The 26,942-nt window shown below is 39.9% G+C and overlaps 1 protein-coding gene across 1 annotated transcript in view; it reads left to right on the top strand.

Annotated features, from left to right (window-relative positions):
• Nucleotides 1–26,942, top strand: part of TRIO (trio Rho guanine nucleotide exchange factor) — a 245,667-nt gene that overhangs the window by 110,319 nt on the left and 108,406 nt on the right. Inside the window, exons 11-15 of the mRNA XM_085052129.1 lie at nucleotides 2,486–2,677; nucleotides 12,238–12,407; nucleotides 13,316–13,490; nucleotides 20,251–20,446; nucleotides 21,051–21,217. Coding sequence (XP_084908255.1) covers nucleotides 2,486–2,677; nucleotides 12,238–12,407; nucleotides 13,316–13,490; nucleotides 20,251–20,446; nucleotides 21,051–21,217 — 900 coding nt within the window. The remainder of the gene's footprint in view (nucleotides 1–2,485; nucleotides 2,678–12,237; nucleotides 12,408–13,315; nucleotides 13,491–20,250; nucleotides 20,447–21,050; nucleotides 21,218–26,942) is intronic.

Genomic DNA, 26,942 nt, shown 5'->3' with positions numbered 1-26,942 from the left:
GGAAAGATTAGAAAAATGATGGCATTTTTTGTTGGGGAAGGTGGTAAATTCCGTTATGGAGAACTTTTCATCATTTCAGAGAAGAACGCCTGTTAAAGACTCTTACCTTGGGGCACAGAGGGATGGCCTACAGGTAGTCTTGAAGTTCTCAGGGGGCTCCATTGTTTCCCCTGGGATTTGTGGAGAGTGTGCTAGTGGAGATATCCTGAGGAAGTTTGTCACCATGGAGGCTCCTTTGTCAATTTAGGAAATCGGCATAAGCAGCATCATGGAAGAACTCCTGCTCTTTTTGCCTAACTTTCAACCAGAGGCTGCCCCTTGGGACGAGCATTTTCAAAATCTTCACATCACTGCTTTTTTCCCCTCTGAGCGTTGTTTAGAAGTGAGCAGAGAGCTGGGAAAGGCAGTAATTAGTGCTGAACATCTAGCTGATGTGATTTCTATTCCAAAGTGCAGTTAATATTTATACTATAATCCAGCTCTGCTTGGAAGTGAAATTAGAGAAATGAGGCATTTGCCTGGTGCTGGGTTTGAGAATCATAACCCCTTCTGAATGAGCATCCAGGCTGTGATCTTTTCTAAATACAGGCAGTTCACCATCCCGTTTACAGAAAGAGAAGTCAGATGTGCCTGGGCCTGTGTAGCGCGGAAGATACTCCTGGAATTCGTAAACAATGCTTCACATGTGAGATAAAGTTTTCATTGAAATGGGAAACTTCTGTTTCAGCCATATGCAGCAGGGTGTGGTGCTCTGGACTGATGAAGTAGTTGTTGTTTGAGGAGTGCCTTGAGGCTCTTCGCCTTGCCCCTTGAACACATGTGAGCTGCAGCCATGGAGGGCAGAACACCCAAGCACAGCTCAGGCTGTGTTCAGGGCCAGCATGGCTGGGACAGCAGCCTGAGACAGTGCTCTGGGGCTCTGAGCAGTGCCCTCCCCACTGAATAGGATAAGCTCATGTTTGTCTCTGCAGGCTTTCCCAGGGAAACCAGGGAGGAGTTCTCTATCTCTCCTTGCAACTAAAAAGCTGAAGGTTTAGGAGGGGCTGAGTGTTACATGGTCAAAGTCAAAGAACAGCATGGATTTAATTCCTTGCATAAATAGATCATAATAAATTAAGGGGGAACTCCCCCCAAATATGTGAAAGCTTCACTGAGTCATGTAATCTGTCCTGGGCTTGTCTGGTAATTTGCCTGATACCCTGGGGGAGAGCTCTTATTTCCTGCCCTTTAGTTCAGTTTTAGGGCCGGACTTGGATTTCATTTTTGTGGATATTATAATGTTAATTAGAGGTGTGATACTGTATTTATGGCAAAGAAAAGCTCATTTGCATAGGCTTAATTTTTCTTTGCAAGGAGTGTTTTTACCTGATGTAATTGAGGTTGGGAGAGCATGGAAGGGCAGAAGGGAAAAGAAAAAGGTAGTTTATATTGTCAAAAATGCTTTGTTTATTCTTTTTGTAGTCTGTGGTGCAAACCTATCAGAAGACCTAATGTGGTGACATAAGCAAAGCTTCTTTAGTCTAGACTTGGCTTCAGTTAGTTTTCTCCAGTGGTTAACATCCTTCTAACCTTCCTTAACAAAAGTTTTGAGAACCATTCTAAGATATGAAAACCCAAGGTTAGGCTCAAAAAGAGTGCCCAAAATATACCAAAGGTTTTACTCAGCCCTGTTTTGAATTAATGAGAAAGATCCTGAGGCAGGCTAAAATGCAGAGGTTTAGGAGTTGTTAAACATCTGTCTCTTCTCTGTACCGTAGCACTCCTAGCACATCAGAGACCAAACTTCTCCTGTTCGTTTTCTGCTCAGACTCAAGTCTCTTACAGGACTTGTGATCTGCATTTGTTAGTCGTACGATGTATTGGGACACTATTCCACTCGGGCACTCAGCCATAGCTGACTTCTAAATCTTCCTGTGCTGCTGCTTTTTCACAAATGATGATACATTTGATACATGATTTTTGGATGCCTGACTTGTGTAAGGATGAAGAGAAATGTTATCCTTCTGTGCTTGGTCACTTTCCACTTTTCCTGCTGGATGTGTGGACTTGATGCTAAGTGTCTCTACCAGAAGTTAGAATTTTTTCAGCTCCAGTAGTACACATTTGAAAAGTTTTCTGTCCTTGAATGTAGTGATTTTTCCAGTGTTGAAGTAGGCCAGTTTGCAAGTAGGCATTTAGGCTGATCTTTATTCTAGATATGTATATAAAATACTAATTCCAAGTTCTGTATCAAGGAGACATTGGAACAGACATAAATAAGGAGCTTAGGAATTAATTTTATTCACAGTCAACTGAAAAAATAAGTAGAAATATAACAAAATCCTTAGTTAGATTATTATATTCTACTACCTTTAAGAAAAGAAGAAAGAACAGTACATTCCAAGGGCCTTGTTGTAACTTTGTTTTCATTAGTGGAGTGGCTTTAAAATATACTGACTGACTTTTCTTTCATTTAATCATGTGAAACTAACTTATTTCTCTCCAGAACACATATACCAACGCAGACAAGCTCCTAGAAGCAGCAGAACAGCTTGCTCAGACTGGGGAGTGTGACCCGGAGGAAATTTATCAAGCTGCCCATCAGCTCGAAGACCGGATACAGGATTTTGTCAGGCGTGTGGAGCAGCGCAAGATCCTGCTGGACATGTCTGTGTCCTTTCACACTCACGTTAAAGAGGTAAAACTTCTGCTAACTGTGATAACTTCAGGCCCTGAACCTGGTATTATCCAGTGTTGCTTTCGTTGTTGTAACCTTGCCACAGAACATCATAAAAACTCCTGTTGTATGATGAGTTTTGGTTTGTAATTGAGGATTGTGGGCTGGGGTAGGGTGGTTGTTATGTGTAAGGGGATTTTTAAAATTTGATGTGATTTTTATTTTTTACTTTCAGAAGCAGCCTTTACCTCCTTTGTTCTGCAAGTACATGTGCTTGTTCAGTCACAGGGGCAGGGAGGAGGGTCAGATCAGGGAGCTGGTACAGCTAAAAGTCAGCATTGTGGAGGGAGTAACTGTGTACTTTTGGTTTTTTATCCAACCAGCTCTCCTGTTGTCTGAGTTACCAGACACATGGTTAGACTGACACGTTTCAGGATACTGAAGTGTATGGCAGAAGCACAAAGCTTAAGGCAACCCTGTTGCCCAGAGAGACATTGTTTATTTCTCTGTTTTGCACATCACATTTTTATCTCATATATTGATAGTTCTTTGCAGCCTAAAAAACTTATCTGATAATGACAATTGTGTGCCTCATGTTTGCGATTTTTAGTCTTCAAAGGTTGAACTGATACACCAGGAAAAAGAAAATTCAGCCACACTTAATTTTCAGTAAGATTAGCTTTTTGCTTCAATTCAAAACACAGAGCATGTGAATTTATAAGCTCATGGGATAAGGTGGAACAGGCTACAACAAGAATAAGGACTTCTGTAAGGTGTTTTGGTTTTTGACAACCTTAGGTTACTTGGTTTCTGTTTTGAGCTCACGGTAAATCTTCTCACTGTTCTAAGTCAGTGAAAATATGAAAAGCTTTTGGATTACAGCATGACCCAGCGTGTCCTCCCTCCCTTCACCGTACATTGCGAAATGGTCTGTTCAGTGGCAAAGTATAGTATTCAAAGTAGCTTCTTCAGCAAAACTTCCTAGAGGATAAGAGTAGGAGTTTTTGGTAAGTGAAACATCTGCTTTGCACTTGAAACAAAAGCACAAGGCAGTTGGTCTTTGAAGGAGGTCAGGATTGAATTACTTTCTAGCTTTAGACATGAGTACATAGCTCCCCCATCAGTTTTCTGTTAGACGCTTCCTTGCCAATACTCTCCCAGGACTCTGCTTGTTCAAACAAAATAAAAATGCTGTTTCATAAACTGTTCTTAGGGGGCAGCTTTTTTGTTTCACTTTCTCAAGCAAATAGTACTGGCCCATTATCTGTTATGAAGCACAGGAGAAGTCAGCTGCTGAAACGTGTTCATTCTTTTTCTATATTTTTCTTCATTACCTGTTTTTCTTAGCATCAAGAGTAACAGCTGGAATGGTATTTAAATAGAATACAGTTGGTTGTAGTGATGAAAGACCAAGAGTGTAAAAGGATTTGCTTTCAGAAATGAAAAAATCTGAAAGGCAGACTGATGTTTGAGTCAGTGTTGAATAATTCTGGGAGGCTGATCCAGATGTGCTGGCACATTGCCACTGCTCCCCTAGATAATAATGTTTTATGGAAAAGAAAAAGAAAAAAGATACTCTGTATTTTGATTTATTTCTTTGGGAAAATGGCTATTATTTTGAGTGTGTAAGCACACACAGCTGTTACTATGGAAGCCTCTTTACAGCCTGGACTTTGGGAGAAAGGTGCTATAGTGGCGGATGTTGATTTTTATTTTTTTTTTTTTTTGTTTTGTGATGTGGATGAGCTTTATACATAATAAAGCAAGAAAAAAAATTTAAAAGTACCTATATATGTAAGGAAAGGATGTATTTTTATATATTTGCGTTCTACTTTAAAAATGCAGATGAGAGAGTAAGGTGGGGGGTTCATATTTAGTAGACTAGTCCTTGGTTCAGGTGCAAAGAAACAGCAAACTCAAAGCTCTCCTGTGCTCTCTGTATTCTGATCTGTTTTCAAGAGCATGTTGTTTGTTATCAAATGTGTGTGGAGTGCTGAGAAGGCATCACAAAGCAGATGGAAGATAAAAATGCCCTAACCTGAAAGCCATCCATGCTTTATTGGCAGGAGAATTGTGTTTCTCCTGCAGGATGTGGGAAGTCGCTGAATAAATTAGTGCATACCTGTAAGCAACATAAACTTGCTGCTCTATTACGAGGAAATTAAAGTGCACACTTAGCTAGTGAAGAGAGGAGTTCAGGCAGTAGGATAATATGTTAGTTGTTGAACCAGAAAGAGGTGCCATAGTTGTTAAATAAAAAAATAAAGACATTAAAAAAACCATCAAAAAACCCAACTCACCAACCAATCAACCCCCAAAACACAAAAAAACCCAAACAAAGCGAAACACCACCAATGCATTTTGCCCTTGAAGTATTTGGGGTGAATTCTGTCTCTTGTATTTTTTTGTGTTTTCATGCTAAAAGAAATAGACATGAAGGGTTAAACCCCTGTTTGTGTGGGACAGTTTGGAGGGAGCCACAGAGCTTAGAAAAGCTGTTTGTCTGAGTTGATGGCTGTTTGAGACTTTGGAATCTGGCTCCAGTATCCTTCCAATCCCTCGATTTCTTTGAAGTAGGATGTTTCAGTATGTTTTATTCTTTGCCCCAGAAATACTTCATGTTGAATGAATGCTTCTCATTTGGATGAGAGTATTCCAGTACCATTTCTCCCCTGTAGATTTACATAACCTTTATACCTGACACAGAATTTGCCTGCAACTTTTCCCAGCTTCCCTGGGAAGCATCAGCCCTTCAGTGACTGCACAGTACTCTCACTCTGTTCATGTTTAGTAAATCAGCACAGTTTCTGCTTTCAGAAGCAGTGTGCTTGCCACAAAAAGCTCTTCTTGATAGTAACAGACTTCAGCTATACCTGTGCACAAAGCAGCTGTGTGCTATGTGTACAGCAGCCTCTTATGATGGAGATGGAAAATACTGTCTGTCTTTAACATCTCCAGAAGTTTTGTAGTGAGGTAGCTACAAGCTAGTAGAGCTCCCGGTGGCTTACAAACATCGAAAAACCAACATATAAGTTCTCAGACTCCTCACTGACTAACCTCAATAGACAACATTTTCCACTGGGAAAAAGGAGGATTTATTCAGAAATGACAGAAATACAGTGTTATGTAGTGGCATCACTCATTTTGCTTAGTGGTGATCTGAGAAAATCAGTTGCTTGCTATTTGTAAATTGTGATTGCACGCTGCTATCTTATTACTAGTTTTAAAGTTGTAAGGTTGTGGATATTGATTTTTAGCTCCCATGCAAACAGTGAGAAATTTCAATCTATAAACCAGACTTTTCAGTAAGTGGTGTACTGAAGTTAAGTTGTGCACTGGCAAGCTTTAAAAGTGTTTAGGATCATAAATGTCCCTGTCAGGATCTCTGCAGTGGAAGTACTGTGTCTTGACAGATTTCTGGCCTGAGGATAGGTAAGATATAACTGACCATCTGAAACAGACCATTGCAATACAGTGGAACCCTTATGGCTTTTGTGCCTTTGGACATTTAATAATATGGCAAAAGATGAGGTGAGAAGAAAATAGCACAGGTAAAAGATAAGAGTAACAAATAAAAAGTTATCATAAAAGGTTGTGTGCAGATCACAGGAGCAGGAGTCTCGATAGTCTCTGCTGTGAAGTGTGTCACAGTAGGGATGAACAGCATTTTGGTGTGAGTTCAAATTCTTCCATACACAGACATACACATGTGCACACACACCCTCTCCAAAATGGCTCCCTCAGCATCTGTGAGTGGGAAGACTGAAATCTGTCCAAGCCAGGTGTTTGTTGTAGTGCCAAAGTAGAGCAACAGATATTTTCCTAACTGGAGTCAAGTGTGGGAATGCAGATCAGGCTGACTGTATGAGGAAGAGAATGCTCTCCTAAGAGCCTGCTGGTTTTTTTGCATATAACCTTTTGTGTATATTCTTACAAGTTGATTATAAAATAGCTCAGAGCGCTTTTTATGTATACATAATATGCTTAATGGTGTTACTAGAAGACATGTCTCCTCTTTTTTCATCTTACTCAAACTAAACTTTGCTCCAGAATAGACTGAGGTTGAAACAAAGAGAAGGGAAGTGGAATTGGCTAGGTTTTTAGATACAAAGCCTTCATTACCAAAGTAATGAAACAGTAGTCTGTGCAAGCTTTGGAAGGAAGGCAGCATTATTTTGAGGATGCCAGTGCATGGGAAGGCAGAGGAGGCCTTTTTCTGGCCACAGTGCTGCCGATTCATTCACATCTACCTATGAGGCATGTGCACTTGATTCAAAAAAGCTTGTTGATAATGGTCTTGCTTTGTCTCACAGCTCACTGCTGGAAATACTCTCCTCTGCATTGTCCAGTATGGAAGGGTGTCCATCGCACAGCCTTGCAGTCGTTTCATCTTAGGGTAGACCCTGAGGTGACAGCCCTGCTCCTTTGGTTGTGTGCCCCTCCTGGGTATTTGATCTTTCTGTGCTAGTGGTCTGCAGGTTAAATTTGCATGTCACAAAAAGGCTGCTTTCTCCTCTGCATGCTGTTTCCAGGTGGCAGAGCACCTTTTGGATGCCCCCATCTAAGTGTAAAGGCTTTATCCTTTGGGCTTGTGCATCTCTAATATTTTTATTGTGTCATTAGAGCACAGCAGTGGTCAATGTAATGGGTCTGGCAAAAGATACAATGCACTCTGGTCAGTATTTTGATACGCTGCTCAGCTTGATTCTGGGAGCTGTGGAGTACACTTACATCTGAAATGAGAAACACTTTTAGTGGCTGCACACTCAAGTGTTTAGTGGTTTACTGCTGGTAGGACTGGAATTCAGTTTCCCAGCAGAGCTTTTCTTCTCTCTTGAGTTTTTCAATGCTGGTAGCTTCTTTGCTTGGAAAAAGGGATAAAATTTAAGTCCAAGTGTTACCGAAATAGCACTAAGTTCTCGACAAAAGTGAGGCAGAAGTAGGCCTTTATGCTCTATTAAGCTATATACAGACATTTTCACTCTTGTTCAGTTAAGAAATACAGCAAATGTTAACAGGGTAATAGTAGTTGATGTAATTTTATGAACATGTGAGAAACTAGGTTTTGCTTCAAGGAAGAATTTATTCTAAATTAGAAATTAATTTCCTTATAATCATAGAATAGATAGGGATATTTGAAGCTTTTAAAGATAATTATATCTAATGAAAAAAAAAATGCAGGCATTTAACATCTTAAATGTCACTGAAAGGTCCTGGAAAACAAACTCCAGGGAGTTCAACATCTAAAGGTTTTTGTTTTTAAAAACAAGCATTTTTTGTCCACTGTATGTCCTGAAAGCCAAAGCTTACAGGCAGACATACACACATTAGCCCCTTTCTATGCCTAGACATACTTGTTAGGGAATACTGTTGCAACATTTGGCCCTGTACAAATAAAAGCTCCTTCAAAGAGCTGTGCCTGTGGTAATGCACATACTGCAACACTGTGCTGGGGGACTGGGGCAGGGGCAGAAAGAGGAATTTACAGTTTTTACACACAGAAACCACGTGCTTTTCTTTGCCTAAGTCTGCTGAAAAGGCAGACTGCATATCCAAAAGCCAGTATTATAAAAATGAAAAAAGAAATTGTGACAGAGTGTGATGGATATTTTACCCTAATGAAATAACTCTGTGCTCAAGGGTAACGTATTTACTAAAAAATAATTGTAGTCTGTTTATATTCAGCAAAATACAGTAGGGTCTTATTTAACTGCAGTCTTTCAGGAGATGCAGAGATGGGACTTAAATGGATAGAGGCCCATGATGGAAACACTGAAACTTCCAGGATGTTGCAGACAATTGAAATAATACCATCTCAGTGACTAATGGCATGCTCCCAAGAACTTAGGAAAGAGGTAGTACAGGATGCAGGCTCATTCAAGCAGATGTTTCTTAGTCTGTGCTATATTTAGATCAAGGAAAAAAATCTGCTGAGTGAAACATTTGCCTGTCAGGGATTCAGAATTTTATTTCCCTCTCGAATTTTAATTCTGATAAGATGCAAAGAGCAGATGAAAAGAGGAGAAGAGCCTCCTTCTGTGACTGGATTGAGTTATGTATGCAGTTTTCTCACCGTATGTTAGAGCTGTCTTGCCACTGGATAGAGTTCTCACTGAGATTACAGGACTTGATGGTTTGTTTAGGGATCTTCATGCTACTTCTCTTACAAAGAATAGAAAAAACATGACTGGAAGTTGCTCAAAAGTTCACACCGAGAGAAAGTTAATAGTTTTTTAATGATGAGTTTGTGATTTTTTTCCCTACTGGATTTTTGTTGCCAAGCTCTCTTTTATGGAATAATGTGTTACTTCAGCAAGTCATTGCACTGTAAAATCTGTAGTTCTGCACTGCTGAACATGTATGGGTAAGCTCTAGTCTCTGTTCACCCCCTGCTGTAAACTGTTTGCTTTCTTTTGGCTTTGCTGTGCAACCTTGTAAAGTCTTCAACCTTAATTTTGTGTCTGAAAACAAGGTAATTTAAGTAATTTCCAGTATATCCAGGGCTCACTCTGGTCTGAAATCTGCAGAGAAGCCAGCTGGCTACTGCCACCCATTAAGAATTAAGCTTCTCTCAGGACACTGCATGAATTTCTATGCAGCATTAAAAACCTGACAGTTCTATTCATCCATGGTGGCTTTATTTATAACTTTTGTTTATAAACACCTCGATTATTTTGAGGGGAAGATATTTGTCAGACACTTACTTGGTGGAAAAATGTAAAAAGCCTATTTGGTAATGTATTAGAATAACTTTTGCTAAGGAATTAAACAGAGCTATTTAGTCACTTCAGAAATGGCTTAAATTGTTCCACTTTCAACAGCATATGAATCACAGCTAGGCAAGTAATGCATACTAATTACTCTCCTCCTCTTTCTGCACTTTTATAAAATGTTTTTGCTTCCCAAGCAGTGCACAATTCAGCTCATGGGCTAGGCAAACACAATGTATTTTTGAGCCCTCCAGTACCTTGGGGGCCAGATAGCATGTTTATAGGCACTAAGCCAGTCAGTGTAACACTTGGTTGTGCTGGTGCCATGTCCTTGTGCTCAGGGCAGGTGGTGTTACCTTGAACTGGCTGTGCAGAGGGAAAGGTCTGAGTGTTCTCTGTTGGCTTGGTCTCCAACACCCACATCCTTTGAGGGAATTACTCACATGCACACTACATCACCAGTCCAGTGCTTTAGGTTTTGGTGCTTCTGTGAGGTCTTCTCCATCCAGTTATAGAAGTGGTTGAAGTGTATGTGAAGAATAAGAAATGAAGATGTGAGGTGTATTCCTTGTAGAGGTCTGACACAACTCAGCTGCATATTGTTAAAAATTGAAGTGGCTCTCAGACCTGTCTTTAGCTGCAGAACAGGTACTTCTAAGGGACCCAGGGGGCAAACTTGATATAGTCTGAGAGACTAAAAATTATTTTAATCCCACTTTCTCTGTAGTAAATATCTGTGTAAATTTGGCATTTTATAGACAGCGCACTAAGCACGGAGTGTATGTAAGCATGTAGAGGTCTTCCAGCCAGCACCATGCACATTGCAGAAAACAACAAAGTGTTGCTCTCGAATGTCTGTATCTGCAAGCTGTACTGGTTATGTGTACACATCAGCTCACTAGGAAGGTCTCTGACTTGATGCCCTGTTTTTATGGCTCAGGCATAAACTTCACAGCTAAGAGAGGAATAAATACTTGTCCTCTGGGCATCGAGTAAAGTTTTCAGGTTGTGTTTTCAGGCTTGCTATTAAATTTCATTTGTTTCCCAGTTAAAGTTGCATTCTGAAGTACACATTTGGAAAAAAAAAAAAAAGCATTTGGATGCTGCATTGGGTTATGCTGGAATGAATGTTGACGAGTGCTTCTGACCCACTTGTTAAGTTCTATTGATTTGTGCTCCTTTTAATAAGAAAGACTGCTGTGCCTTGAGCTTGTGGTGTTTATGACTGCAGAGTTGCATTCAGGTTTGTGACAAGCATTGTCTTTGAAGCATATGAGTGGTCAGAATAACAGTGTGTATGAACAGACAGTTCTGGTTTGGGGAGGAGGGGATAGTAGATTTTTAGAAAAAAGTCTGGTTAAATGTCATTAGTTAATCCCAATTGTGAAAACTTAGCCTATAGCTTGGTTTAGTCAAAACCTATGGGAGGCATGTAAAGCTATGAGATACCAAAACTGGCATTTGATTTTAAAACACAGTTTCAAAGGAACTAATTAATCAAGATCTGGAATAGTTCAGTGAGTTTTCTGTTTTAATGTAGCAGTTAGGAAACCTTTATGATCAGAACATATATATACAAACAGCAGCATGAAATGGCCAGTTCTGTAGAAAATATTTAGCAAAGAAATAAAGAAAACATTTGAGTTTCTCTCTTTTGAAATTAAGCCAGTTTTGATTGCTTAGCTATGTATTTTAACAATGTTAACCTTTTAATTAGGTTCAACAAATCTCTTAAATTTTCAAAGGCAAAGATTGAAATGTCATCAAAAGATATTAATACATTTGATCAGATCAGAGTTACTCTTTCAGGATAAAAAACGATCTCTTGTTCTTGGAACTGCAGCATTTGGGATGGGATGGGATGGTAAAACAGACAGGAGGGACCGGGTTTGAATGTTTCCTGTGAGAGCAGCTGTTCCAGTGTGATGATGGTGCTGCTCATGGGAGTGTTGCAGGAGACAGCCATGCTCCTCCTGCTTTTTTCAACTCCACAATAGATGGCTAATGGTTTGCTGATGAGTGACTTTCACACAGAGCTTAGGATGCAACAGATTGCCTCATGAAAATGTGGAAAATAACACATGAGGGTTCATCACATGACCAGAGGTGATACCTGGCCAGCATACACCTAGGGATTTTTTTGTGAGCTGCAGTGTGTGGGCATATTTGAGCAGGGATATGTGCACATCTGAAGCAGGGAGGAAGAATGTGAAATTAACTGGTAGAATTGCCTATGATGATTTTTGTTGTAATAATGTGAAATTGAAATCAGGAGGGCAAACACCATCATGGTAGAGCAGTATCTTCTCACATCTGATTTGTCTCTGTATTTTATTTGTCTCTGTATTTTATTTTCTGAAATGCCCTTTCTTCTTCCTTTTTTTGAAGGCCACTGAAAAGTGTTGTGTTGTCTGTGTGCAGTGTCAGCCTGGCAGTGCAGATTTGATGGTGGCTACAATACATCTCCCTTCCTTCCTTCCTTCCCTCCTTCCTTCCTCCCTTCTCTCGCAGAGTGTTACCATAGCATTTCTCTCCCAGGGACTCTCGCGCAGAGCTGCAGATGGGATTCTCACTATGAACTCTGTGCTGCTCAGTCGGATACGCTCAGTTCTGTAGAAGGAAAATGGGGAAGAAAGGGTGACTTAGCAACACGGATAAAGCTTTCCTGGTATTTCCAAGAAGCGAAAACCTTTTTTGAAACAAAGGCTTGTTTTCATTAATATGAGGATGGGATTTTTCTATGAAGAAAAACAAATCCTCTTTTTTCCCTTCAACCTCAGTCTGTTTTCTCTGGTCCAGGGAGATTGATTCAGAACAGTTGACTGCCTGATCCTCGGGCTTACGTTTCTTGCTTTTTCTCCTCTCCTTTAGCTGTGGACGTGGCTTGAAGAGCTACAGAAGGAACTGCTTGATGATGTCTATGCTGAGTCTGTGGAGGCTGTCCAAGACCTGATTAAACGTTTTGGTCAACAACAACAGACCACTCTGCAGGTTACAGTCAATGTCATAAAAGAAGGTGAAGATCTTATACAGCAACTAAGGTAAAACAGATTTTTATTTAAATCTCTCCTGGTGTTCTTCTGATTTTCAGTGAGGCTCTTTCTGTTCTGAGGGTAGAGATGATGAGTACAAGATATGACCTATAAATAAAACTTGTAAATATTAGGACTACAGTGATCTTTCATGCTGTACTGATGGTCTATAAACCTCTGTTTACAGGAAGCTCAGCTTATAAACACTGCTGCCACAAGAAGGAGATTTTGTTGACATAAGCTACCTTTCTGATAGAAGCAATTATGTGTTTTTGTAGTCTGACATGCAGGGCTCCACAGCATTTTGAGTTCTGAGCAGCAGCCTTTTTATAGAGAGACACTGGAATTTGTTTTGCAGACTGACAAGTAACTTCATTGTAGTAAAAGCCATCAGTTTGCAGTCCATTTCATTCAGAGATGATCTGAATAAATAAATTTAGTTCCCAGCTGCTTTGGTACATGTCTCCTTTGCTGCAGGAGATTAGCATATCTGAATTTGCAGGTTTTATACTCAGGAAAAAGATTAACTTTTTTTATTAAGTAATTTTGATTTTCTTTTCTTGCCAGGAAGATTCAGTAGAGTAAACAGTTATCATATGCTACTTCCTTTTTTCAGTGGAAGCGTTTGTCTCTGGTTTTAAATTTTATCCTTCATGTAAACAGAATGTCTTTACATGTTGAATTGGGCAAAAAATAAAAGTAATTAATTTCCTAATTTCTTTTTTTCAAGGACTAGAATATAATTTGACTTTTTATTTACAAAGATGTACAGACGTAGCTTTCATGTAATATGGCTTGCACCCACCTTATCTGAAGCAGGCTTACATTTTGTGATCATGGATAGCATTCAAATTGCATGGGGGTTTTTTCAATAATACTCTTTTTTCTTCCTCCTCCCTTCTCTCTGCTCTGAATAGGGATTCTGCCATTTCTAGTAACAAGACCCCCCATAACAGCTCGATCAACCACATAGAGACAGTCCTGCAGCAGCTGGATGAGGCCCAGTCTCAGATGGAGGAGCTTTTTCAAGAGCGCAAGATCAAGCTTGAGCTGTTTCTGCAGCTCCGCATATTTGAAAGAGACGCAATAGACGTGAGTGTTTGCTTTGAGACTTGCACTGCGCCCACTTCTCCTCTTGTGTAGCAACGCTTTTGCTGAGATTGTGTAGTTGCATTGGCATGGAGCTCAAATGACTGATAGGCTTAATTCTTACCTGAACTGACGCTTTTGTCCTGTATGTGAAAGTGTCAGAAGGGCTTTTTGATTGGCTCTCCTAGCATCTTTAAGAAAGCATTTGGTAAAATCATAATGTATCCGTTGCTTCATCTGGTAAGTTTCATTTGAATATCAAACTACCTTGATACAAATATTATGCCTGCGGTTAATGTGTAAGACTCGAAAGATAGTTTCATACAAACCCTCTAAACTGTTGCTTTGTAGTAACACCCCTTTCCTCTTTCTTTTCCTAATCAGCAGTCTTCTTTTCAGTTGGCAGCTGCAAGTGGTATTTGTAATTCTGTCTTAATCACTGGGAATGTTCTGTGGGCTGTCATTTTTTAAAATAAAATCCTTTTCCACCTTTGAAAATAATTCAGTAGCAGTTGTAGTGCCACACCCCTGCAAAACCTCTAGGAGTTTTGAGCCTGTCCAAACTTTGAAGGAGAGTTATAGCTTATCAGTTGAAAAGTTCCTGTTTGTGTGCAGGAACTTGTATACAAACAGATATGAAACTCCACAGGGAGCTTAGGTTAGCAGAACTGTATTGAAAAGCTTCAGCTAAGTTCATATGACTTTGTAAAACTTCTAATGCTGTACACAGTGACTGAAACAAGTTGGTGCCCTATAGGGTTCCGGGTTATCTATTGGTAAATGATCCTGTTTGAGTATAAAACAACTTACATTGACATTCTGAACACCAGGAGTTGGAGTGATCATTTTGTCCCTTTGTATGTGGTAAAAGCTGCAGCTGTTGGTTATGAATGTAAGGGTAAAGAGGCAGTCTGCAGAAAGCTTCTCAGATTTTTAGTGATAGCATCTTGGATGTTTAGGGTTTTGGTTTGAGGTTTTTTTTCCCCTTCTGAAAATCAGGATTTGATGTCATGGCTGAAGTCTGGTTTAGCTAAGCACATTGTTAGGTGCAACACAGGAATAGGCAGGCAGGCACAGTTCCTTGATCCTTGGCCATAGAGGAAGTGAGAGTGTGCTCTCTTCAGTAATAACAACTCTGGTGTAAAGGAAGACTAAGAAGGGGGGGGTTTTCCAAGTTTGCAATTCACACTGGTCTGCAAAGAGTTTTCTACTTTGGCTGTGTGAGAGTAGCTTTTCAACTTTGATTGTGTGAGAGTAGCTGTCTCACATATGCACACAATCTTTGCAGGAGTGATCAACAGTGCTCGATGTCTGCGAGATGTTCTCAGAACACGTTTTTTGAGGGAGTGGCAGACGTGTGGGGCAATGCATACCAAGAAAATTAATGGAAGAATTAGGATAAAGGTTTGAGTGAAGTTTGTGATTAAGTTGATTGCTCTCTGCTGTAGGTTAAATAAGACAGGATTCTCCAATAGCAAAAGGCTGGTAGCAGGAGCACTGCTTTGCAGATGTATTCTAGTCCTTCAGTGCAGGACAGCATCTATATAGGTAGGAGTACTTCTTGTACTCTTATTTGGTGAGGCCCATAGGATTTTGCACCAGAAAGCTGCCAACCCTAACTTCATAGAATCATAGAATACAATATACTGAGTTTGAAGGGACCCACAAGGATCATCCTGGCCCTGCACAGGACACTGCAAGTGTCAAACCATATGCCTGGGAGTGTTGCCCAAATGCTTCTTGAACTCTGTCAGGCTGGTACTGTGACCACTTCCCTGGGGAGCCTGTTCCAGTGCCCAGCCACTCTCTGGTAGAAGAACTTTTTCCTGATATCCAACCTAAACGTCCCCTGGCTCAGCTTCATGTTGTTTCTTCAAGTCCTGTCACTTGTCACAAGAGTGAAGATGTTGGTACCTTTTCTTCCCCTCAGGAGGAAGTTGCAGACTGCAGTGAGGTCTGCCCTCAGTCTTCTCCAGGCTGAACACACCAAATGACCTCAACTACTCCTCACATGGCTTTCCCTCCAAAACGTTCACCCTCTTTGTTGCACTCCTTTGGATTCTCTGTAATAGATTCATTCATTTTTTATACTGTAGTGCCCAAAACTGCACACACTTGACAGGTCTCGCGTTTTCTAAACCTGACACCTGGTATGCTTTACATTTTGGCACATACAACATATAGCAAAGTACCAGTCACCATGTTGAAAGAGTGGGTATAATTTGTCTATATGGCTTGGAAATAAAAATCATGCTTATTTTAGATTGACGGAGAATCCTTCAGGGAAGAAAATGGCCCTGGCTGCAGAGTGACTTCAGCAAAATGTTGATTGTTTTGCTGTCTCTGTACCATGTCCTCTCTGCTTCCTCAGCAAAGCACACTTCTCTTTTCCCTCTCCCTGAAGGCAGACATCTGTTCAGAAACTTCCAGGAAGAAAATGTGGGGACTAGTTCCAGGTCAGTTGTTTGAAAGCAGAAGCTCAGCTGAAGTAACTTGATAATGAGGAGGAGCCAGATGCCAGTTAGGAATTTGCAGACCTTGTTTTGACCTTCTCCTTCCTCCAGGATTTTGTGTGACTGGTCCAGTCAATTAAGACTTGGCTGTAGGGGCAGTTCATTCAGGGGAGCATCCTGTGAGGACAGCTTTTCTCGAAGGCAAGTAGTGTTTCTAGCTTCTCTTACTGCTTACAAAATTACACAGGCTAAAATGGGACAAAGGGCTAATTTTAAGTGCCATTGTTTGTGAGCTATTTGAAGGACTCCTTTGTAAATGCCTGTATTAACTAAAGACAAGAATGCACAAAACAATGTAGGTGAAGAGTCCCTTGCTAGTGTGATTAGTGGCATGAGGAAGGTGTGTGTGAACCCAGCCAGTGGGATGGTAATGCTGGTGGCAAAGTACGCAATCCAAAATGTGTTTGTCTCATCTGTGTCTGTGCGTTTTTGCCTGTCTGTAACTTACATGCCTTGAGGTCTATGCCAGGGCTCTACACAGAGCATACCACGCACTTTTCAACTCACAGCTTTATCTCAACTCTATTTTTAGACCATACTTACAAGATGCCTGTTAAATCACACTGTTGAAAAGAAAGAGCATGTAAAATGCTTGAGTATCATAGAGGCTTCACTTTTCTCCATTTTCCCTTTTTAATTCTCCCCAGCATATTACATTTTCCAGGTCTTTGTGAGCACTCAGTTGGTATCATGAACGGTATTTAGGCACTTCTGAGAAGAGACCTGTGGTTCTTTGTCTTTCCCATTCCATATGAAATAGTCTGCATCCCTTCTGTATTATACCCTGCCTTGTTTCCTGTCAGTGTTACCTTTACATTTAGTAAAACCTAGTAATGTCAGGCAGCTTAGAATGTGCACTAGGAACTTCTTGGACCCATGCTATGGTAAAGTATCAGCCTGTGTTTATGATGGGTTGCCCATTTCCTGAGAGCAGTATGAATTTGTGATTCAGGTACTTTAGACGTCTATTACTCATTTGTTCTGTTTGTTTAATGCTGAGTGTCTTGACAAAACTTTACAAGCAAAATGGGAGCCTGCTTGCTCCAGACATGTTGTCTGTGAAGCAGAACTTCAGGGAAAGCACTGAAGAGTGTGGGCAGAGAGGGCTTAGTGCATGCTATTTTTGTATTAACTCTGCCCTCAGATTTGCACAGTGTGTGCAGTGGCTGAAATAGACCACCTTGCGCCACCTAATTACTGCTGAAAAACTGTAAGGATTACTGACTGCCCTTGTTAAGAAACTCGGCTGTGATGGTCACTGGCTATTTATCTTTTGAATCAGTGTGGGAGCATGCTGGCATTATTTATTTGAACTGTGGCATGCTGGTCTTTTGAGGGGGAAAATAAATGATTTGGTCTTGTTCAGAGCATTTCAAACTACTCTAAACAATGTATGTGCCATGATCTTAACCATGGGGTTGTGTGAAATAGCATGGGAAAAACTGTAATTCTTACTGGTTGATTGTGGCTGTTCTTTGGAGGCTCTGCCACTGAAACCTCTTGGCTGAGGCAACACATGGTATTGACATCTTAAAATGAGTTATTGTTCGTATCCAGTGAAGTGACTCTTAGGAGCTAGTGACTACAGTCTATTTCAAAATTGTAACAATACTGACACTTAACCACAGCAGTGTCATACTGTGAGCTTACTGTGGTTTTTACTTTATTCCCACTTAAATTCCTAGTAAAAGAGATAAGGTTTTGGCATCTGTTCTGAAGGGAGATGGACTGGCTTTGCTTTTAAAACAGTGTCATAAATATGCCACATTAAATCTTAATCCTTTGTATAATGGTGTTTAGAAAGATGGTGTTTCGATGGAGTTTGGCAACCTTTTTTAATGCTCAGATTTCTGTGTGGCAAAGTCCAACTACAGTTATTTCTTCAGGGTAACTTTTCAATATTGTTAACTGACCTGGATGAAAATAAGACGGTAAATCTGTTTTCTTAAAACTTCCCTAGTGCAGTGGGTGAAGAAGCAAACATTAGGTGAGCTCCACTGCTTTTCATAATAAATGAACAGAGTTCCAGAGAGAAGCTGGGAAGAGAAGATGTGAGATGGACAAGAGCAAAAAAGGGTGGTAGCTGAAAGTAAGCAATTTCTCTGGCTGTACTGTCAGGAAAGCCTGAAGTTCCTTCAGGTCACTTAAAAGAATGTGAAGAGCAGAGGGAGGTGATGAGCCATGTTGGACATGGACCAAGTAAAAAAGAAATGAAGGGCAGGATTGTAAAGGACTTTGTAGGAGGTGAAGCCTGTTTGTGTGTTTAGAGGGAAAACCACTCATAATGCCTAAATAGATTGTGTGATGTTAAAAGTACATGGAAAATGAAAAGAGCAATGGCTAAAAGCCTTGTCCTCTCTATCTTCCTGAATACTTTGGCCACCAGCTTTTCTGTTTTCAGTATTACCTCTACCACTTGAGTTTCTGCCTGTTTTCACTTCAGCAGAGGTAGCTGAGCAAGTTTAGGGATTGCAAATTGCTACCTTAATTGTTTGGTATCTCCCATCATGATATGGTGCAAAACTTGAATACTTAGTGAATCAAATAAAATTTTTGCAGAACACCTTTAAAAAAGGAAGTAACTTACTGGTGCCACAATTTTAACATTAATTGCTTGATGTGACCATTTTTTTATAGCATCATGTGAGCAGAATGGAAAAAAGCCTTCATGAGAGATTGTAGCAAACTACAGAAACTTTATACAGATAATTTAACTTTGCTATCTCCCCAGTACCGCTTTTTTCTAGAAGACCTGTTTTCCCAGAATTTATTTTGTCATTTAACTGTCTCACTAACTTTGGAGTGATTTTTTTTTGGATTATTCTTTGCTGGATTAAGGGTCAGACTCGATCATCTTAGAGGTTCTTTCCAACCTCAATTCTTCTGTGATTCTGTAGATATAAGTCAAGCATTTGACTTATAAATGACTCAAAGTTAGTGAGTCATTTAACTGTCTCACTAACTTTGGAGCTATTACAGCCACTTGAAAAGGGGTAGTGGCATCTTTCTTTTGCTGACAACAAATGATTTTGGTTAAATATTTATGCACTTAGATACTTGATTGCTAATGCCTGTTTAGTCAGGTCCTCTTTTTCTTGTGTCTTGCTACATAAATAGGTATTTTCCTATCATTTAGCACCATTCACATGAATTTATTCTGCTCCTGAAATTTTAGAACTCTGGAACTAAGCCATACTTGGTTCCTGATATCTATAACTTTGCTTTCCCAATGAACTGCAATAGTTGGTGCCAAAACTGTGCTAAAAATTCTGGAAAAAAATGGATTATTGGCTTCAAGGATAAATATATTAGGCAGACTTTTTTGAAGTAACTGATGCATCAAATCTGTGCCATACGAACTCAACCCACTTTGATAATGAGGATTGTAAGCATTGTCTGTTAACCTTAAAACCAGTTTTGTATCCTAATTAAAAGGAGTATTTTTCTTTTGAGACAGGCTTTGCAATATGATTTGGAAAATGCATTTGTGTGGACACAAGGAGAACTTACTGTTGTGATACATGTGATAAAAAACCCAAAACTTTTTTAGGTACCCTTCTTTGGACATCCTTTGGCAAAGAATAAAATCCAGAATTAAAGTGTGAAAACTGAAGTGCAGCTGAAAGATATCAGCAAGCAAATTTAGTTCTGACACTGCAGTAATGTTGTAATAAAGTATGCTTTTTGGTTTTGCTGCATTCACTAAGTACCCAGCCTTCTGTGTGCTTCTCAGTTGTCTGGCAGAAGTCAAAGGTGCATATGGCCTGATGCTTCCTGCCCACAGAAGGGTAGAGCTGGCTTTCTTGTGAAAGGGCTTGAGATTGGCATAAGTGTAAGGTAAACTGGCTTCTGATGTGTGAGTTATTACTTGATAATTTAATTCTGAAGAATTAAAAAGATGTTCCAGATCCACATTTTCCTTTAGAAATGGAGATAAAAACGTGTTAACTTCATCTGTTTCACAAGTAAGGTGTTGATGGATTACCTTAAATTAGGCAGGGGTACCCACAGTATTGCAAGTACTGGCTGAAGAGCTGTAGCAGTTCTAAAAGAGGTTTTTTTGGATGGTTTGCCGAAATTTAAAATCCATGCTGAGACAACCTGTGTCTGAACCATGTCAATCTCGATCAGTGAAGTCGATCAACAATGAGTAATTTGAGTTCCCTACCTCGATCATCAATGCAACATTGGAAATAAATTGTTTTCTGTTGTGTAATGTGTAATTGAACATTGTTTTCTTTTTTCCCCAGATCATTTCAGACCTTGAGTCTTGGAATGATGAGCTCTCTCAGCAGATGAATGATTTTGACACTGAAGATCTTACAATAGCAGAACAGAGGCTCCAGCATCATGCAGACAAAGCCCTGACCATGAATAACTTGACCTTTGATGTCATCCACCAAGGGCAGGACCTGCTGCAGTATGTCAATGAAGTGCAGGCATCTGGTAAGATGGCTCCTTCATGCTATTCCTGGCAGTGGCTTCGTAAGAATTATCCAGTTGTCTCTCCATGGGATGTGTGAAAATAACAGAGGTGCTGGTTAACTGTAAACTGGAGATGTGTGGACTCCTTTATACTCAAATCATTTGATAATGTTTATGAGAACATACTGCTACTGTGGCACATAATTTCATCAGAGTTAGCAACACCTGAAGGTACTTAGTTTTTAAAGAACGGGATTTCACTCAGGAAGTCAGTAAAACTAGTGTAAATAAGGGAGAGTTAGTTTTATAGGTGATCAGATCAGTTGTTGCAGTCAAGCAAAGCTTTTTAGCTTTCAGGTAATGTCTTCCCTTTTTGTTCCTTGTGCCTCTTCATTTATTTTTCACTGTATATGATCACATAGGGTAAGTATCAGACTTTAAAAAAAAAAACCAAACACATTGCACTTGTTAAGAGTGCAAACCCCTATGCTCATGTAAGCAAATGCTCCAAGGATTAAGTAGAACTTGGAGAAGGAACTAGAAAATGAGGTGTAAACCAGTGCAAACACGCTGTTTGTCTCGGGAAGCTTTGCGAGTCATTGACAGCCAACTGTCCTGCTTGCAGGGGTGGAGCTGCTTTGCGACAGAGACGTGGACATGGCCACTCGTGTGCAGGACCTGCTGGAGTTCCTGCACGAGAAGCAGCAGGAGCTGGACGTGGCGGCCGAGCAGCACCGCAAGCACCTGGAGCAGTGCGTGCAGCTGCGGCACCTGCAGGCTGAGGTCAAGCAGGTATGGATGTGCAGCACAAGTCTGGGGGGAGCAGCTCAGGGAGATGGGCATGCTTGGCCTGGGGAAAAGGAGGGTCGGGAGGGACCTTATGGCTCTCTGCAGCTACCTGACAGGAGGCTGTATCAAAGGGGGGGTGGGTTGGATTCTTTACCTAGGTAGTAAGTGATACGGCAAGAAGAAAAGTCCTCAGGTTTGCCAGAGGGGGTTTAGATTAGATGTTAGGAAAAATTTCTTCACTGAATGAGTTATCAAGCTCTGGAGCAGGATTGATGGAGGCTCCATCCCTGAAGGTACTTAAACATGTAGATGTGACATAGAGACGTGTGCTTTAGTGGTAGGCTTGGCAGTGCTGGATTAAGGGTCAGACTCGATCATCTTAGAGGTTCTTTCCAACCTCAATTATTCTGTGATTCTGTAGATATAAGTCAAGCATTTGAAGTGCAGAGTGATTTGAGCTAATGTTAAGCTCATGCTTTTACTACCCATCTGTATGGTGATGGATAAAAATGGTCAGGTATAGACCCTGCACACTGACCTAATACTTCTTGGTGTATTGTTTGAAACATTCACAAATAGTAATAACATTATATCAACATAGTTTATTTTCCTCAAAAAGAAAAACAAAGTTTTGCTTGTCCTGGCAATACAGTGTCAAGTTTTGAGGTCTTTATCTGATGAACACCTAAACCTTTGGTGAATTTGAGATGTGGGTAGAGCCACTGAAGTAGGTGAAAGTTTAAAAAAAAAACCAAGATACTAGAAAAGTTCGAGTTTTTGATCTTGCTCACACTTGGCAGCATCACAGAAGTCTGCTATGGTCTGTGGTGTTACTGTGGCCTGTAATGAGACTGAATGACAACTCCCAAATTGCAAAGTAATATGAAAGGGGTCCAGCTAGGACTAGGAGAGGTGAACAGAAGGTTCCTAAAGTATTTCAGGGAGTGTTTGGTTGCTGTACAGTAGCAGATGCAAAATTTCTGTGTGGTCTTGAATTAAAGGAATGCAGAAAACTGATGGTTGTCTGCTGTCAGTGCAGTATAGCAATCAATCAAATACCTGATGTTCTATTTCAAGCCTTTGCATCCTCTGCTGAACTGTGCTCTATCTGCCTTAGCACTTACTCATCTTGCTAAGTGCAAATTACAAATTCCTTCTTTCATGTGAGTAATAGTTGAGATAAAGTTACTGCAGATCAGGATAGTTTCTGTACTCAGTTGCATGTTTTCTTGAGGATAAAGGAAAATAGTGCACATCTGCAAAGGAAGGAAAAAATTAAAAGAAATAATCTGAATGCCAGCTGAGGCACTCTCATCCCTTTATGGGTACATCCCTGGGTTTGGATGGCATGGGTTAGTAAGAAAAAGAATTGTTAATTTCCGTGATACTGAAATAGTATTCAGTGAAAGAACAGAATATAGCACTTTGGTAATATTTCATAGAGACACTATTTAAATAGTTATTTACATTGCATGCTCCCACAATAAAGTGAGTGCCTTGCTCCACCAGCTCTGGTTTTATGCAAGTGAAATGTGATAAGATACATGTTTAAAAACCGTGTTTGGAACAAATATTCTGTATTTTGGCAGAAACAGGCAGATGAATTTTAGGGGAATATCCATGTTGCACTTTGTATGGGATTTGTAGGTCGTTCTGTAAGAAATTTCCAACTTTTTCAAACCACTGCTAGCCCTTAAACTGAAGCTCAAATTTAGATTCTTGAGAAAGTACTGGAAAAGTTTATCTTATAATAAAGATATAGGTAGTACACTAACATAGCCAACTATCTTTTCTTGGTCAACTGGGATTTGGAAGAAAAACGCATATTCTATTTTACATTCCTAGAACACACCTCTATCAAGTGTGATTTTATGTTGAATTAAATGCCGTAATGGGTGTAAATTTTCAAACAAACATACATGAACATGTAGCTGACAAAATGTTTGTGTATTACTTTTCCAGAATTTACTATACAGATTAACCTGCAGTACTTGCCCAGCCTGAGGCCTAAAAATTGAATGGAACTCAAACTGAATGTTAATATATTGTCTCATAGGATTTCTTTTTAGCCCTTTGGAATGCTTTGAGGCTAGTAACTCTTAGTTTTGTGATTTCAGTTGCCTTTTGAGAAAACCACATCTGATTTATTTTAATTTTTATTAAGTATCATGAAGCATGATCTTCTGTCTCTTCTGCACTGGGAAAAACTTTATAGGTCAGCAGGTCACAGAAGGTTCTTTACCTGAGAGTAAAATGAAGTGGTAAACCTCCTCTTCAGTCTGTTTTGATTATATTTTGTTGCCTGAAGCAGTGAACACATAATTTTCCTGTTCAATTACTGTGATTTGCTGTTAGATTTATTGTTGATGAACTGGGTGTAAGCATATGTATTATGTAGATGGAATATTGTCTCTATAGGAAGAATTCTAACAATATTTCCGTATGAATTTTTCCTGCCAAAGCAACATTACTGGTGTATTTACACACAGACACACGCAGAGACACAAACACACACATGCACACACATGTATGTTTATATAAAATACATTAAAATATGTATCTTGTAGGCATGTGAAGAGGTTAGACTGGAACACTGCAGGAATTTAGGCAAATACTTGCAAATATTCTCGTCATTACTAGTTAGTCAAACTTAGTGAATTTTTATCAAATAAGCGCAGAAAGTAGACAAAACCATTCAGTATTGCTTTTTCCTTAACTACTGTACCAGTTCTGCTTTGTGGCATTGAAGTTTTGTAGATCAAGCCTCAGACCTAGGAGGAAGCAGAAGAGCCAGAAGACAAACAGAGGTTTAAAGAAAACCTGCAAAGAATTTGCTTGTCAACTCGATGTGTAATAGGTGCAGAAAGGGTGAAACCAGATAGAAAATTACAGTGTAGAAAAACCGTGGAAGATAGGGGAGAAGAGAATGCTGACTGAAATAAAAAGGGACAGCTGTATGCGGGGAAAACAACATGGAAAGGAAAATGTGACCGTTTTTTACAGGGCAGGGACATATGAGTAGGTGGAGGCAGAGAAATATTTAAGAGAATGTGTGTCTCATCCAGAACTCCAGTTGCATGTTTGCCAGACAAACCTTTTTTATTAATCACCAAAAATACAGCTGTTGAATTACTTACTGCTGCAATCACTCCTACAGACTCACTTTGTAGAATGAATGCTTTACTCTGCTTAAGGTCAAAATCCCTGCAAGCTCCAGACCCAATACAATTGGATTCAGTATGCTCATTAAGCCTTTTCAGTACAGTATTTTCTGCTGTTCTGATCATGGTGTATATTCTTGGATATAGAACCATGTATTCATCATTGTACAACGGTGTACAGGTACTTCTACCCTCAAGAGTACCTTGAGCTGCTTTGTGTTTTCACAAAGAGATCTTTTAGCTTGGTGCTTGAGCTCTGACTATCCCAAAATACTACTCAGGAAGGGTATCCTGGCACTCTGTGTAGTGCCATATGGATATGAAAACATAGCTAAGACAGCAGACTGAAGCAGGTTGTCTTGTGATCATGTTTAGTTACAGTCAAAAATCAGTCCAAGAAACTAATCCTAAATCAAGCATTTATTTACAGACCTACATATCTGACCCTTTCAAGTGTCCTGAGTGACCCAAATTCTGTTTCATTTCCACACTTATGCTGATTCTCTACTGATGTTTTTCTAGCCTGTTGAAGGTTGCAAGGACAAAGATGGGGGTTGTGATCCACTCAGACAGGGAGGTGGTGGAACATGCCAACAAACCCTGAAGGGAGCACCCCTGGAAGAGCAGGCTCCCTGTTTACTAGTGCTTGTATTTCCCCCTTGAGTCAGAGAAGAGGAAAGGGGAAAGTACTGCTGGCAGATTTCCTCCTGTGAGTTTCACCAACTTGTGCACTTGCACCCTGACCTGCACCAAGCAGGAGGGCAAGTCTTTGTGTTTGAAATGGCATGTTCTGTTCTAGCTGTCTTTGCTCTATATAATGGGATGCCAAGTCAGGAAGACTTAGTGCTGCTTAAGTACTCTCTTTCAATAAAATTCTCTGAAGAAGGCTAGATGTATAAGAACCCTAATAGTTTTGTTACACTATACCTGGAAGAATTACTTTTTAAATTAGAAAAGGAACCTAAAATTACCTTTGTAAGGCAAAATAGAAATAAAAAAAGGATTTAAAAAACTGCCTGCCTCTGTGTTCTTGCAGACAATTTATTTCTCCAAGTGTAGTTTCTGTCTGCAGTCTGTTGGATCCATCTGCTTCCCTCAGAAGCAGCCCTTTTTCTTGCTTCTGAGGCTTGCACCCTTGAGTATTTACACTCCCTAGGTGCCTTAGGAACTTAGAAACTCCCAGCTTTTTTCATGGTCCCTTTTGTGTGCCCCCAAGGCTGCGATCTGGAAGTGTCTCCTTTGCAACAGGAGTTGTTCCAAAGCCGGAGCCATCTTCCCCTTGCTTGCAAGGCTGCACTTGACCCAGTGCTTTCTCTCCAGAGTGCCCCCAGTTACACGTCTGCAGGTGCTATCCTGCCCTCCCTTCTACACTGTAGACTTACTCTTTTCTACAGACTTTCAGAGTTTATATAGGAGAATTCAAATGCGTGCTATCAGGGTGGAAAAAACTTGTTAGCTATGTGTTGTGCAAACAGAAGTGGGAAAACCTGCATTATTAATACAACAGTATTGCAATCTGGGTAAGTGTAAGACAGAGGGTGAGATTGTGGTGCAGATTTGAGGGAATGGATGTTGTGTCAGGATGCTTCAAGCTGTCAGACATGTTAGAGTGTACATTGGATGTAGACCAGATGAGCCTTTGCGTTTTGAGGAATTGTGTTTTAATAAGTTATTTTCTTGGGTTCTGCCCATGTTTTCAGTCTACAAGTACAGTCATATCATCTGATTACTTAATAATAACCTGGTGTGTTGATGCATTGATTGGTAGTGTCATGTGTGGATCACTAGATGAGAGTATTTAGTGTTAAGGGCTAACTGATTTGGTAGTTAATATGTTTATTAGTGGTGGTTAAAGGTCTGAAATCAATTAGTAGGAAAAAGTTAGAAAAATACTGGTGAAGTTCAAATCAATTTGGCCTAAAGAAATTCACTCTAGAGTACCTAGAAAACTGCCTCAAAAAATATTAAAGACATTAGTGCTTATTGTTTCCAAAATTCAGGAGATTGGATGAGATTCTGGAAGCTGGGAACTCAACATCTACTTCTCAAAAGTGAGAAAGGACTAGCTAAGGCAGGATTACAGGGCAGTTAGTTAAACACAGTTCCCTGGAAAAATACTGAAACAAGTAGATTATTAAACTTGAACAGTGATGGAAGGAGAAAAGGGTGACAGAGGTTAATCAATTATAGCTTTCCATTGGTAAACCCCATTTTGTTTTCTGACCAGGTAACAGCTGTTCTGGAAGGGGTGGAAAAGCAGTATTAAAGCTTTTAAAGTAGTTTAGCTCAGTCTATCTGGCCATAACTTATTATGACAATATCATATGAGACTACATTACTGAGAATGATAACTTGCTGAAAAAACATAGTCAGCAACAAAAGCTATTAAGAGACTCAAAGGGTTGGAAAACAGATTTAAAAAAAAATGTATTTGTCTGTCTGTGGATTCCGCTAGTTCATGTTCTCAGTCAGAAAATCTACATGTTAGAGATGACGCTTTTAAATTTGAACATAAAGGCAAAAGAAGCTGGAAAAGTGGTTTGAGTTCATCAGAAGACACTGTATTA

The sequence above is a fragment of the Lichenostomus cassidix genome, chromosome 2 (genome assembly GCF_008360975.1).
Source record: "Lichenostomus cassidix isolate B80296 chromosome 2, HeHo_3.0, whole genome shotgun sequence".
In the NCBI taxonomy this organism is placed as follows: domain Eukaryota; kingdom Metazoa; phylum Chordata; class Aves; order Passeriformes; family Meliphagidae; genus Lichenostomus; species Lichenostomus cassidix.
This window is presented reverse-complemented; position numbering and strand designations above follow the sequence as displayed.